This window comes from Cervus canadensis, chromosome 21, assembly GCF_019320065.1.
Source record: "Cervus canadensis isolate Bull #8, Minnesota chromosome 21, ASM1932006v1, whole genome shotgun sequence".
In the NCBI taxonomy this organism is placed as follows: Eukaryota; Metazoa; Chordata; class Mammalia; order Artiodactyla; family Cervidae; genus Cervus; species Cervus canadensis.
In genome coordinates, this window is record NC_057406.1 from 5,200,697 (window position 1) to 5,215,029 (window position 14,333).

The following is a 14,333-nucleotide window of genomic DNA, read 5'->3' on the forward strand; positions in this document are numbered from 1 at the left end:
TGTTGCTGCAAATGGCATTATTTCACTCTTTCTAATGGCCGAGGAATATTCTATTATATACACATACCTCTCATGGACTTACAGGATGAACTTATGGTTACTAGCAGGGAAGGGGGGGGGAAGGGATGGTGAGCGAGTTTGGGATGGACGTGTACACACGGCTGTATTTAAAATGGATAACCAACAAGGACCTGCACAGGGAACTCTGCTCAATGTGTTGCGGCAGGCTGGATGGGAGGAGAGTTTGGGGGAGAATGGAAACATGTACACCTGGAGAATGGAAGCATGTATACCTGGAGAATGGATACATGTATAGGAGAATGGAAGCATGTATACCTGGAGAATCATAAATGTATACCTGGAGAATGGAAACATATATACCTGGAGAATGGATACATGTATAGGAGAATGGATACATGTATACCTGGAGAATGGAAGCATGTATACCTGGAGAATGGATACATGTATAGGAGAATGGAAACATGTATACCTGGAGAATGGATACATGTATACCTGGAGAATGGATACATGTATAGGAGAATGGAAACATGTATACCTGGAGAATGGATACATGTATACCTGGAGAATGGATACATGTATACCTGGAGAACGGAAACATGTATACCTGGAGAATGGAAGCATGTATACCTGGAGAATGGATACATGTATAGGAGAATGGAAACATGTATACCTGGAGAATGGATAAATGTATACCTGGAGAATGGAAACATGTATACCTGGAGAATGGATACATGTATACCTGGAGAATGGAAACATGTATACTGGGAGAATGGATACATGTATATCTGGAGAATGGAAAACATGTATACCTGGAGAATGGAAAACATGTATACCTGGAGAATGGATACATGTATACCAGAATGGAAACATGTATACCTGGAGAATGGATACATGTATAGGAGAATGGAAACATGTATACCTGGAGAATGGAAACATGTATACCTGGAGAATGGAAACATGTATAGGAGAATGGAAAACATGTATACCTGGAGAATGGATACATGTATACCAGAATGGAAACATGTATACCTGGAGAATGGATACATGTATAGGAGAATGGAAACATGTATACCTGGAGAATGGAAACATGTATACCTGAAGAATGGATACATGTATAGGAGAATGGAAACATGTATACCTGGAGAATGGAAACATGTATACCTGGAGAATGGAAACATGTATAGGAGAATGGAAAACATGTATACCTGGAGAATGGATACATGTATACCAGAATGGAAACATGTATACCTGGAGAATGGATACATGTATAGGAGAATGGAAACATGTATACCTGGAGAATGGAAACATGTATACCTGAAGAATGGATACATGTATAGGAGAATGGAAACATGTATACCCGGAGAATGGAAACATGTATACCTGGAGAATGGAAACATGTATAGGAGAATGGAAACGTGTATACCTGGAGAATGGATACATGTATAGGAGAATGGAAACATGTATACCCGGAGAATGGAAACATGTACACCTATGGCTGAGTCCCTTTGCTGTCCACCTGAAACTATAACAACATTGTTTATCAGCTACACCCCAATGCAAAACAAAAAATTTGAAAAAAAAAAATAGAATCATACAAAAAATAATTACAGGGGTTTAGATGTAAAGAATGATAACTCTTAGGAAAGACTACATGAGCTGAGGGACTCTCACAGAAACAGAATAAAGATGTATGTACTCTAGGGTCTGCCTTGCATCTGCAATTGCTTTTCTTCTTTAAAGCCTGCCTCTGCTGAGGGCACACGCATGATGAAGTTGAAGGATAGGCTAAACCCGCTGACTGTGAAGCTCAGAGAACCTAACTCTGTGGGCTTGGAGTTCAGGAGAATTTGAACAAGAAACTATTAATATGAACATAGGTTATCACCACCTCACTCTCAAACAATCCATCTTCGTAACAAAGCGTGTTATAATCAACTCTAGGAAGATTAATGAGAACCACAGGACAGCTTACAAATAAAGATTAAAGGTCATGGAAAAGTTCTGGAATCACCATCAGATTTTAGAGCATAGTTTACAACTGGGGACTTCCCTGGTGACCAAGACTCCACACTTGCCCTGCAGGGGGCCTGGGTTCCATCCCTGGTCAGGGAAGTAGACCCCACATGCTGCAACTAAAGATCCCTCACGCCACAGCCAAGACCCAGAGCAGGCAAATACACAAATATTAAAAACAAAAAACTTTACGATGGAAAGCTCCACCCCCAGGAAGGGAAAGCCCGTGTCTCACCATACTGCCTTCGTTGTTCCCGACCATGGTGTTGTAACTGCCCGTTAACCTCCTTAATTCCGTTACTTCAAAGGTAACGTCTAACCCATTGGGAAGTGCATCATCACCTAATAAGTGAGAAAGATGAAACAATTAAGACAGCTTGAGTGTGCAGCTTTATTTTCTATCCCACTGCGATAAGTGACAGAATGCAAACTGAAGCCTCCGATGATTTCACAACCTCCTTTGGAACACACACGCACTGGTTTAAAGCCTAAGAACGTGCGTGAAAACCCCATCACATCCCGACCCACGGGTTTGGTTTCTGTGGTGGAAGACAGCGAGGTCAGGCTTCGCTGAAAGGGGCAGCTGACGGTACTTGTTCCCCCACAAGTGAGCTCCTTGAAAATGCCGGGGCGGGGGGGGGGGGGGGTGGCGGGTGGCTCAGTTCAATGGACGTTAAAATGTGGAATTCGAGTGACAGAGGGGCTTGAGTAACCCTGATGGAGAAGCAACAGCTCGACCTGGATGTAGGACGTGGATGGCTCTGTCCTTCCCACGCTGGCGGCATGGGGCCTGAGTTCAGTGCAGCTGCCCCTCACCCACCGAGCGCCCTCGGGGCCAGGGGCCTGAGCGCCAGAAAGGCCGAGGTTGAGCCTGGGACCCTGGCTGGACACCCACAGCCTCTGGGAGTCGTCAGACCCACGGACACCTGGACAGGGGCTCCCGAACTCTCAGATTCAGCGGGTCCAGGGTGGAGTCTTGGCACCACATTTTTTTTTTTAATTAGCAGACTTTACTGCTTAGAGGAGTGGTTTTAGGTTTATAGAAAAACTGAGCAGAAAGTAGAGAGAGTTCCCATGAGCCCCCTCTACACTCCCCTCCCCCACACATTGCACTGGTGGGCTATGTTTGTTACAACTGATGCACCAACAGAGATGTTCCTGTTAACTCGAGGGCTGCCTGCACTAAGGTTCACTGTTGGCACCGCACATTCTAGACATCTGACAAATGGATGATGTCCACATTCTTTCTTAAAAGCTCCTGGGTAGTTCTAAAGGCAGCCAGGGTGGAGAACCACGGACAGAAGTGAACCAGCTGACCACGTACACATCACATTCACAAAAGACAGGAGAGCGCTAAATCTAAACGTCACCAGCAGGACTCGCCACCAACAAGCACCCCAGAGCAATGGCAAGGGCCACTGTCACACACCTGTCCCACTGGGGGCGAGAGACCAGGGGGGTCTCTGTTAGTCACAGATGAACCTGTATTCCAGGTAATAAAAATATCTTTCGTTTACATAGCATTTTATATTTTTGCAAGCACTTTCATATACTGTTTCATTTTCATCTTCTCAAAATTATCTTTCACTCAATCCTGAAGAGTTCACTTGTTTTCTGATTCATTCCAAATATGTATTTTTCAGGGGACTTCGGAATGGAGTGAATCAACACATACAGAGTCCTTCAGGATTCGGTCTCCTGAGCCTTCTTCTGCCTCATCTTGCATCACTCATTCCCCACGACTGCCTTCTGGCTCTGGCGCCCTGACGTCCACCCGATGACCCTTTCTCTCTGGCCACTGGGTCTATTCTCTCTCCCTAGAACATTCCTCATCAGTCCTGCTTCCCAAATGCACTCACATCTTTTAGGTCTCAGCATCTGCGTCACCTCTTCCAGGAAGTCTTCTCTGATCCACTTTGCCTCTGCTGACCGAGAGACTATCCCCTCCTGCAGCGCCCCGCCCCCATACAGCACAACCTACTACTGAACTGTCCTCACTTCTGTCTGTCCCCAGCCCTGTTCCACTTGACCAGAAGCTGCTTCGGAAAGACACCATGTCTTGTCTGCCATGGTCTCTTCCCACAGCAGGGACTCATTAACCAAAGAATAAACACCAAGGTAAGACAGTTTGCCCAATATCATAGCAATCAAGCAAGTGAACAGACACTCAAAAGTGAAATCTGACTCCCACTTGCCTCCTCTTCTTAACACACATTTAGGTGGAATCTGCCAAGAGCTCATTCAGACACCTGCTGGGGTGGGTTATCCTGAAAAAGCCCGGTTCTCTTCTTCTCAGAACCCTGGTCCCATCCAGGGACTCGGCAAGCAGCATCTTCAAAGTCACCTGAGCTCCCTCGGCCTGACATGAAGACCCAGTGAATTCCTTGAGAACACATGTGCTCTCTGCCTGGACACGTAAACAGTGATCCTAGGGGGGTGGACGAAAAGGTGAATCAGAGAGAAGCTGCAACCAGGATCCATACCTTGACACGTATCGATCAAAACATCCACTTGTCTAAATATTCCTAGACGCAGCAACTTTTCACGGGCTTCGTGAGACTTCCTCATAACCTGTAAGAGAGAAAAACAGAGATGGTATTCCTCCAACATACAGAGACATACATGGTGGCAGTGAGACCAGGCTGGCCGCTTAGCATTCGTGCGAAGTTGATGATTCCCTGAGAAGAATATTAATCTTTAAAAAAAAAAACTATACTTTTAAAAGTCGGAATGGCTGAACACTACTTAAGAGATCACATAAAACGGGGACTGGAGGCAGCCCAGTCCCCATGGTCACGAAGAAGCTGCTGGCGACTCTGCCAGGTACCTAAGTGTGGTTCCGCGAGCAGACGGACACGAGGAAGCCACAGAGGAGAGGACGGTGCAACCGGGAAAGACGAAGGTGCGTAAACAAGTAAGGGCCCGAGGAGTCGGTGGGGGTGGGTGGCAGTGAACAGCCCACCCCCCCAGGGTCATGCAGGGCCCTGAGGGCAAAGTGCGCTGAGCACCAGGGGGGGTGCAGGGAGGATCAAGACCCCCCACCAGCAGCTCTGCGGCAAAGCCAGGACTGCCGTGAGGAACACGGGGAGGGGCGACCCGGGGCAAGACGGGGGAACACCTCTTCTCTGGGGTCAGGGTGGACGCGAAAGCATGTCAGTTAACGGAGGGGGTTCAGCCCCCTTCCCGGTAGGAGGCGAGCTCATCAGTGGGGGCGGGGTACCCAGTGGTACGGGCAGAGGGCCATGGGGTCTTTGGAAGACGGGGTCTTTGGAAGGGGATGGGAAGGCTACGCACAGGGGGACACTTACCTCGATAAGGTTTTTCGCCTTAAAAACATCTTTAATTTCACACATGATGATGTCGTCCTTAGTCCTTCCAAGTCCATCAAAATGAACGTGTTGAACCACCACCTGGAGGTGACAAGGGGACACAGACTGTTGAGAATAAGACAGGGCAAAAGGTCAGGCCTCAGGCCAAGGGTGCAAACCTAAAACTAGCTTCGAAGACTTTTTTTTTTTTAATGTAATGATCCACGTTTCTTAATTCCATGCCTTTTCAAAAAACTGGTCCCTTGAATTGACTGGGTCTGTACTTCCTGCGAAGGAGACTTACAAGGTCTCTGCAGCCAGATGACCAAGGGCCAGGTCAGTCCTAAAGCCAGGCAGGGTGCAGAGATCCTCTGGACCTCCTTCCCCACATGCTCCCTGGGGCACCGGCCTCTGGATGATGCCGACTGTGACCTGGTTTAATAACTGAGTATTCTGCCGGAGATCCTGTGTGGATTTCAATATAGCACGATAAACACTAGCTCAGAGTCTCTCCCTTGTCTATACTTAGTTCATTCATTCATTCAATAAAAATGCACTGATTACCTATGAACCAAGTATCACACTGAACAATGAGAATACATCAGCAAGCAAAGCTTAAAAATTTCTGACTCTATGGAGGTTATATTCTAAAGGGGCGAGAAACAGGCAATGTGCATAGTACAGTAGATGGTAGTGAGTAACAGAGAAAAATCAAGCAGGCGTAACGGGGAGTGTTAGGGCCTGCGTGACTTACAGGTGGTCAGAACACTATACTACAATCGTAATCAAAGAACCAATGAAAGGGAGGAAGGTGGGAGGGACGTTCAAGAGGGAAGCAACATATGTACACCTGTGACTGATTCAGGTTGATGTACGGCAGAAACCAACACAACAGGATAAAGCAATTAACCTCCGATTAAAACTAAGTAAATTTAAAATAGAAAAGAGAACTAATGAAAATATGCTTACAATTCCCTATTTAATTTCAAAGACAACAAAGTTTAGAAAAAGTTTCATTCAAGACCCAAAGTCTTTTTTTTTTCTGGGAGGAGGGAACAAAGGTTAAACTTTAGCACCACTTGAGTTTCTCTTTGAAATACTTTTGGGTTTTTTTGTAAAATAAATACAAAAATGTGTTTGTTTACCCTTCCTGTGTAAAGAATCACCAAGGAAAAACTATTCCTCTAAAACCAGAAGCTATTTCTCTAAGTGTCCAATCTTTCTAAAATGTAGCTGGCTGCAAACTCTTCTTTGATAAAGGTGTCAACAAGGTGAATCCCTGTCTGTTTCCCCAGTGGCTTGTGGAAGCCAGCGCTTCTGGCAACAATGGTATGGAGCCCTCGCCCTCCACGGGATACGCACATCTTTGTTCTCAAGAATTTCCTGCTTAGCTTCAGGTTCAACTTCAACAAATTCAGCTTCTTCTCCTAATGCTCCAAAATCAGGTCCACTGGCAGGAAGAGGCTCCAAACTCTGAAAGGGAGTGGGGGGAAACCGCAGATAAATGAACTCACATTAAAAAGCCAGAATCTTTTCGTTTTTGTCTTTAGAGGACGCTCCAGGAAACCCAGGACCACAGCTTGTTCTAGTGCTGGTGGCAACCGGGTGGGGAGCACAGTGAGAGGAAGCAGCTGTCGACTTACAAGCCTTCGGCTGACAGTGACCCTTCGGGGTCCGGAGTATTGTTATTACAGAAAACAAAGGTGAAAATTAGTCAACAAAAGGGTCAGGCACAAACTACAATGACTGTTCCATGAACTGAGTTCTGTATACCTAAGACTCACTGAAGACAAACAAAAATTGCTTTCCTGTTACAGAAAGTATCCTAATTTTTTAAACCAAAACTAGATACAATCTAGGATAGTTACATTAACAAACCCAATTACTAAAAGATACTTCTCTGGACTCTGATAGATTTGTTTTGGTTCAGAAAGTCTCACTCACACACTAAGGGGAGTAGCATATGCCAGAAAGTGGTCCTTCAGTCTGAAGTGACATTGCCTCAAAAGCGTTCAAGCATCTTCTGAGGAAGGACTCTACAGTAAAAATTATGGAGACATGATAATACAATAGTATACAAAACAATGCGCATATAATACTGTATATTTATTACATAACATAACTGCTTCAGTCCACAGGGTCACATGGCAAAGTGGGAGCCAATACAATGCGGGAGACCCAGTTCACTCCCTGGGTAGGGAAGATCTGGAGAAGGAAATGGCAACCCACTCCCGTATTCTTGCCCGGAAAATCCCATGGATGGAGGAGCCTGGTGGGCTACAGTCCATGCGGTTGCGGAGTCGGACACGACTGAGCGACTTCACTTCACTTCATGGGGTCACAAAGAGTCAGACACGACTGAGCAACTGAACAATGTGACTGCGTAACCACAGGCACTCCCAGAGACTCGAGTGGCCCCAGGTGGCTGAACACACGGGCAGCTCTGGGGAGGACTATGGCACCGGTCACCCGCTGCGCCCTTCTTCCACCCGCTCTCCATAGAGAAACACTTCTGAAGTGCGCAGGCGTGTCTGTCGCCTGCGGAACGTGCAGCAGGGGGGACTCTGGGCCGTTCTCGCCCTTTCCCTGGAATGTTCAATGGCCTCTTGTCGGCACATCCTCCATCATGGCACTGGTCCTCTGGAAAGGTACTGACCTGACATTACCATGGCCGCTTTCCCATCCTGGCCCTGAAGGACGGGTCCTTAAAAGTGCCCCCAGGGACAGAGTGCAACTGGACTTCTCAGCGGGGCCCGGAGGAGCTCCACCATGCAGCCCCCTTCTGCTACTCCAGACTCGACCCCGACCACACGCGACCCTCGTGCTCCTGTCTGGGCACAGCTAGTCCTCTCCGCCCAGGATCACTAGCCTCCTCCCCAGAGATGAGCCGAAAGAACCACCCTCGCTGTCATCTCCTCTGCGAGCCGTCCCTGGTTCTTCAGCGAGAATCCATCCCTTCTTCACAGGGATCCCCCTCGGCGGAAGTTTATGACCTCAGCAGGTACCCCTTTTTATGTTTACCTGCCCGGCTATATCAGAAATACTCATTTATGGAATGGGTGAGTGAATGATTTTTTTTTTTCTTTTGTTCTCACGTTTAATAAATATCTGAGTGCCTACTGTCTGCTTAAGAGTAGGGAAGGATCGTCGCGGGGAAAAAAAAAAAAAGAGTAGGGAAGGCAGCCGTGAATAAGACAGACTCGGTCGTTCCCTCAGGGACTGATGTAGATTATTTACATGAGTACAAACGGAAGATGATGTTGGGCAAAGAAATAGAATTTATTTCACATAATTATCCTTTCATTTTTGTTGTGTAAATATTTAAAACAGGAGATCATTACTGTATTTCTCAAAAATGTGAACAAATCAAAGTAACTTTTTAACTTTTTTTAACATGGACCATTTTTAAAGTCTTTATTGAGTCTGTTACAATATTGCTTCTGTTTTATGTTTGTTGGTTTTTTGGACACAAGGCATGCGGGATCTTAGCTCTCTGACCAGGGATCAGACAAGCATCCCCTGCATTGGAAGGAGAAGTCTTAACCATTGGACTGCCAGGGAAGTCCCTAAAATAGTAACATTTTAATGCAACCTTTCATGAACATGCTTCTGTATTTAAGTTTACATAGTGCTAAAAAGTGTATTACAGATGAGCAAATCCTACATTCAGAATATATACTATGGTTAGGAACATACACACATATTCATTGTTCTTAATCCGATGCTTGACAAACAGACTTTGTCTGGACATTAAGTTCATGTGCTATTATGCTAAAAAATATTCCCTTATGGTTCCTAAAATCTCGAAGCATAGAACATACTTCACCAAAGACTTGCCACACCCATTTGTAGTCTTAAATCCGAAATTTAGACTTTAAGTTCAACAGATGGTGTCTTTACAGTCTCACCAACTGCACCAAAGCTTGATGTCCTAAATTAACTGTTTCACTAATAGAGATTCATTCATTCACCAAATATCCACCCACTATGTGACAAGCACTTGCAAGAGTCTCACCTTCACAGAATTTACATTGCAGTGTCTGGCTAAGTATTCAGTGAAATGAATTAAAATAAATATTTGGATCTAGCCTATAACCTTTAAGCAGATGTCTACTGTAAGTCGACAAACTTTACTGAACACCATATGCCAAGCACTGGGCAAGGCAGTGCTAACAGAAGAAATAGGACATGAAATAAATTTAATGAGTTATGAACACCATCTTTAAAGTGATATAGACTCGAATGAGACAGAAAATACCAGAAAAAATAATAGATATCAATGGTAAATACTGTTTCAGAAAACTTTTTTATTCCAATTTTTTTTTTTTTTAATTTTTTCGTCTTGCCATGAAATGTGTGGGATCCTAGCTCCCCAACCAGGGACTGAAGTTTTCCTGCACACACTGCCCAACCCCCCCAACAGTGGAAACAGCATCCCAACCACTGGACTGCCAGGAAATCCTGACTCAGAAAACTTTTGTTTCACATATGCATGAGGGTACTGGCTCAGAGGTTAAAGCATCTGCCCGCAACGCAGGAGACCTGGGTTCTACCCCTGGGTCGGGAAGGTCCCCTGGAGAAGGAAATGGCAACACACTCCAGTATTCTTGCCTGGAGGATCCCATGGACAGAGGACCCTGATAGGCTACAGTCCACGGGGTCGCAGAGTCAGACATGACTGAGCGACTTCACTTCACTTCACTTCACTAGATACCAAATCTGGGAAGTTTTCTTTTTTTTTTTTCTTTTTTTTTTAAATTTTTTTATTAGTTGGAGGCTAATTACTTCACAACATTTCAGTGGGTTTTGTCATACATTGATATGAATCAGCCATAGATTTACACTTATTCCCCATCCCGATCCCCCCTCCCACCTCCCTCTCCACCCGATTCCTCTGGGTCTTCCCAGTGTTGGGAAGTTTTCTTACTGTGAGTTCTAACCAAAAAATTCAAACACTGGCTAGTGAAATTAAAAAACTGCAATTATTTTTTGTCAATGTATTCAATAAGGAGTGGCAGTTTCAGTGTCAAAGGAGCTCGATAAAAGCCAAGTCTTTTTGTTCCTATACTCCGAGCACCTAGAACAGTGCCAGGCAGCACACGGCTGACCGTCAGTAAACACGAGCTGAATAAACGAACAAATGCTTACTTTGCCAAGATGCTACAAGGGATCCAAGGCAAATAAGATGTGGTTCCTATTGTCATCTAGAAACTAAGAATCTAAAAGGTTAAGTGAAAAATGCAGAGCTAAAACAGGGCACCAGAATAGAAATGTCAATCAAGGAGGTTGGTAGCACATCCACAATGAGGAACGGAGGGGAGACAAGGTTTGTGTAGAAAATGATTTGAACTGAGTTCTAAAAAAATCAGGGGCTTCATTTGTGGCTCAGCTGGTAAAGAATCCACTTGCAATGCAGGAGACCAGGGTTCGACCCCTGGGTTGGGAAGATCCCCTGGAGAAGGGAAAGGCTACCCACTCTAGTATTCTGGCCTAGAGAATTCCATGGACTGTATAGTCCATGGGGTCGCAAAGAGTCAGACACGAATAAGGAACCTTCACTTCACTTCTAAAAGACTGGCCCGTTTTGTCAGGTATTGCGAGTGATGAAAGAGGCAAGCTATGGCCAACAGCACGGTCCAAATAGTGTTTTATTTGAAAGAAATATCTGGCAAAGGGAAGTTAAGGTCAATTCTGGACAACATGCTGGGACATCTGTGCTAAATTCTTTCAGGAAAACTCCCGAAAAATTCTCAGCAGCACAACTGAAACAATCTATGCTGCAGAAAAAGTTGTGCTGTGGGCTGGGACTCAGGACCATGCAGATGGTTCAGAACATTCTGTTTCAGAACATTCTGAGGCTTGAACAGTAAGGCCTTGGACAGATATTCTTTCTCTGGGCCTCAGTTAAGATTGCAATAAAGGAGAGCAGCCGGGCAGTCTGCCTCCACACCATGCCCAAGCAAGTGCATTTACATACACCGTGTTTCAATTCTCCCAACAGCCCAGTGAGTGGACACTATTACCACCTCCACTCAGTCTGGTTCCCTCTTTGACCAGTAACCAGGAGACATGAGGACTCCTGAGCCTGGGTGGGAAGACTTCAGAAGATGCTTCCTGCTCTAGGAAAGCCTAGCAAGACCCCAGCAGCAGCTGAGCCAGAGAGACTGGAAAAAGCAAAAAAGCAGAGACGTTACTTGGCCAACAAAGATCCATCTAGTCAAAGCTCTGGTTTTTCCAGTGGTCATAGATGGATGTGAGAGGTGGACTATAAAGAAAGCTGAGCACCAAAGAATTGATACTTTTGAAATGTGGTGTTGGGAGAAGACTCTTGAGTCCCTTGGACTGCGAGGAGATCCAACCAGTCCATCCTAAAGGACATCAGTCCTGAATATTCATTGGAAGGACTGATGCCGAAGCTGAAACTCCAATAGTTTGGCCACCTGATGCGAAGAAACCGACTCATTGGAAAAGATCCTGATGCTGGGAAAGATTGAAGGCAGGAGGAGAAGGGGACGACAAAGGATGAAATGGTTGGATTGCATCACCGACTCGATCGACATGGGTCTGAGCAAACTTCAGGAGTTGGTGATGGACAGGGAGGCCTGGCGTGCTGCAGTCCGTGGGGTCGCAAAGAGTCGGGGACACAACTGAGCGACTGAACTGAAGGAACTCAGACGCCGCTGAGGGCAGAACGAATTTATTCCTCCGCTGAAGGACATCGCGGAAAGCCCGCTGGCCCTGTCCCGGCCCCACTGCTAAGTGACCTTGGTCAAGTCAGGTCTCTCCTCTGGGTATCAGTTTTCCAGCTCGGAAGCCGCCGTAGCGAGTGGAGACATCTTTACGGCCTCCTCCACCCGGCCCGCGGCGGCGCGGCGCTGGAGCTCCCCCAACCCCCACCCCGGTACCGTTCCCCGCTGGCCTTCGCGCCCCGCCGCCGCCCTCTTTGTACCCGGGCAGCCCCGGGAGCAGCCGCGAGAGCGTCTCCCCGCGGCACCAGCCCCGAGGTCACGCAGCCCGTGCGGGTCGCTGGGCCTCTTACCCGGGCGTGCACCGTCCCCATGGCTCCCTTTCTGGCCGCCGCTTCCCAGAGCAGCCCCGGCCGGACGAAGGCTCAGCGGGTGAGGACAGAGGGCGGGGCTCCGGTGACCGAGCTCCGGATTGGGGCAACACCCACAAGCCCCTAGACGCGGCGGACTGGGGGCGGCCATGATGTCCCGCCCTCGCTCCGCCCCTTGGCTCACGGTGCTTCCGCTCATTGGCTCATAGGCATCCGTGACCCGGATGTACACGCGGACGCCCGGAAGCCCTGCGACCTGGAGACGGCCCCAGCACCGCGCGTTAGGTAGCGCTCAGAGGAGCTGGTGGTGCGTGGATGGTGGGTGTCCGTGAGGGCCTATGGGGGTGGGCGCCCCGGAGTTGCCCCTGGAGGACAGTACACCAGCTGGTGAGCGCGTGGGGCCTCATGTCTTTCCCTTAAACCTCGTCTTTAGTTCAGTTAAGCCGCTCAGTCGTGTCAGACTGTTTGCGACCCGGTGACCAGGCCTCCCTGTCCATCGCCACCTCTTCGGAGTTTGCTCAAACGCGTGTCCATTCCTTGGCTCCGTGGTGCCGCGCTTGTCACCGCACTCTGGCGACTGGCTCTCCACGCCTGGCTGCGGCTGTGGCTTCCCCCGCTCCTGCCTGCGGAGCCTCACAAATCCGGATTGGCGCTCTGCATCTCTCCCTCTGGCCACATGGACCCTTCAGGTCACTGAAGATCCCAGGGCTCAGGCTCCTCGTTGACAGAATGAAGGTGACGTCTTACCTGCTTGGCAGGGATGGATTACAAGGCTTTTACACGAGTGTATAAAAGCACCAGGCACAGGGCAGGGCGCTGAGTGAGCAGCGAGTCAATGGCCACTATTCTTTCAACTGCAGTGAATGTCAAGAGTGTTATCCAGGGGCTGACGTGGGGACTATTCACATTGGAAAACAAGACAGCTCTGGTGTTTTTGAGTCTAAGCTCGCTCTGATCCTGGTAGGATAGGCAGTGAATCTGGGGAGAGGAGGAAATGAGGCCAGGAGTCTGACTTTATTCGGAAAGCTGGCTGACTGAGAAGAGGGCAGACTGATGTCTCAAAGTAACCCATCTTGTAGGGGTCTGGATGCCAGGTTCTTTTATGGATCCGAGATGATCCGAGGTGAGGAGACCTAGTAAAATAGAGGCCATTAATCTTGGAAATATCTTCTAGAATGGCAAGTCTCAGACAGGGAAATGGGTTAACTCCTTTCTTTCTAACATCTCCAGGTGGACAGGGTTATGCACAAAGGCACTTTAGCTTAACAGGCAGAGGTGCAGACAAGCTATTAGGTATGATTGTAATAACAAAAGCAGCAGAAAGCAAGTGGAACAGTTTCAAGGTGGAGTCAGAATTGACTTCTCCCTGCAACAGGGGGCTTCATTTTGGTGGTGGAAACAGCTTCCTGTCTCAAATGACAGCATATAATAAGTAATCACACATGGTGATAAATGCAGTGAGAGAAACGAGACAGAACAAGAGAAGGATTTTCAGTATCCTGTGGTCTCATGTTTCCACCCCTTCCCAGAGACCCTGACACCCTTTCCCATTTAAGTGGCAGTACCTTAATTCTGTTGCCTTCCTGGGGTAAATAGTAAGTCCATATTCCCCTTTTTGCCCCTCCCAGGCCCCCCTTCCCACACTGCATTCCTTGCCAGTTGACCTAGTTATCTGTTTTCTGAGCTGGCCTGGTGCCTGGAGGCGGGGCCCAGTCCTTTGCTCCATGAGGCCAGAGGCTGCATGGTGCCTGGCGTGGTGCAGGGACTGTTAATATTTCCTGAATTACTGCTCTCCCACCGTAGGCTACAGCAGACAGAAAGACACTGCTTATATTAAAAATGCACATTCCTGGGGCCTCAGCCCTGATCTACTGAACCAGCCTCCGCCAAGTAGAACCTGGAGATCTGAAGTTTTTAAAGTGGGCTACATAATT

At 47.4% G+C, this 14,333-nt stretch overlaps 2 protein-coding genes across 2 annotated transcripts in view; both read right to left on the minus strand.

The window, feature by feature from the left end:
- SAMM50 (SAMM50 sorting and assembly machinery component) overlaps window positions 1-12,556 on the minus strand; it is a 32,014-nt gene extending 19,458 nt beyond the window's left edge. Inside the window, exons 1-5 of the mRNA XM_043440265.1 lie at window positions 12,382-12,556; window positions 6,705-6,815; window positions 5,343-5,444; window positions 4,518-4,605; window positions 2,270-2,376 (exon numbers count right to left, since the gene is read on the minus strand). Coding sequence (XP_043296200.1) covers window positions 2,270-2,376; window positions 4,518-4,605; window positions 5,343-5,444; window positions 6,705-6,815; window positions 12,382-12,402 — 429 coding nt within the window. The 5' untranslated portion in view covers window positions 12,403-12,556. The remainder of the gene's footprint in view (window positions 1-2,269; window positions 2,377-4,517; window positions 4,606-5,342; window positions 5,445-6,704; window positions 6,816-12,381) is intronic.
- Window positions 256-2,257, minus strand: LOC122423324. The gene is made up of 2 exons (XM_043440267.1): window positions 1,402-2,257; window positions 256-1,312 (listed from the first exon to the last, which is right to left on the minus strand). The coding sequence occupies exons 1-2, from the start codon at window positions 1,502-1,504 to the stop codon at window positions 345-347; spliced, it is 1,071 nt and encodes a 356-aa protein (XP_043296202.1). The 5' UTR covers window positions 1,505-2,257; the 3' UTR covers window positions 256-344.
- Window positions 12,557-14,333: the final 1,777 nt, after the last annotated feature.

Excerpts from the sequence above, each read along its gene's own strand:
- LOC122423324 (XM_043440267.1), bottom strand. The coding sequence starts at position 1,504 with ATGTTTCCATTCTCCGGGTATACATGTTTCCATTCTCCTATACATGTA. Across the intron at positions 1,313-1,401 it reads TACATGTTTCCATTCTCCAG|GTATACATGTTTCCATTCTC; the intron begins GTATACATGTTT and ends TCCATTCTCCAG.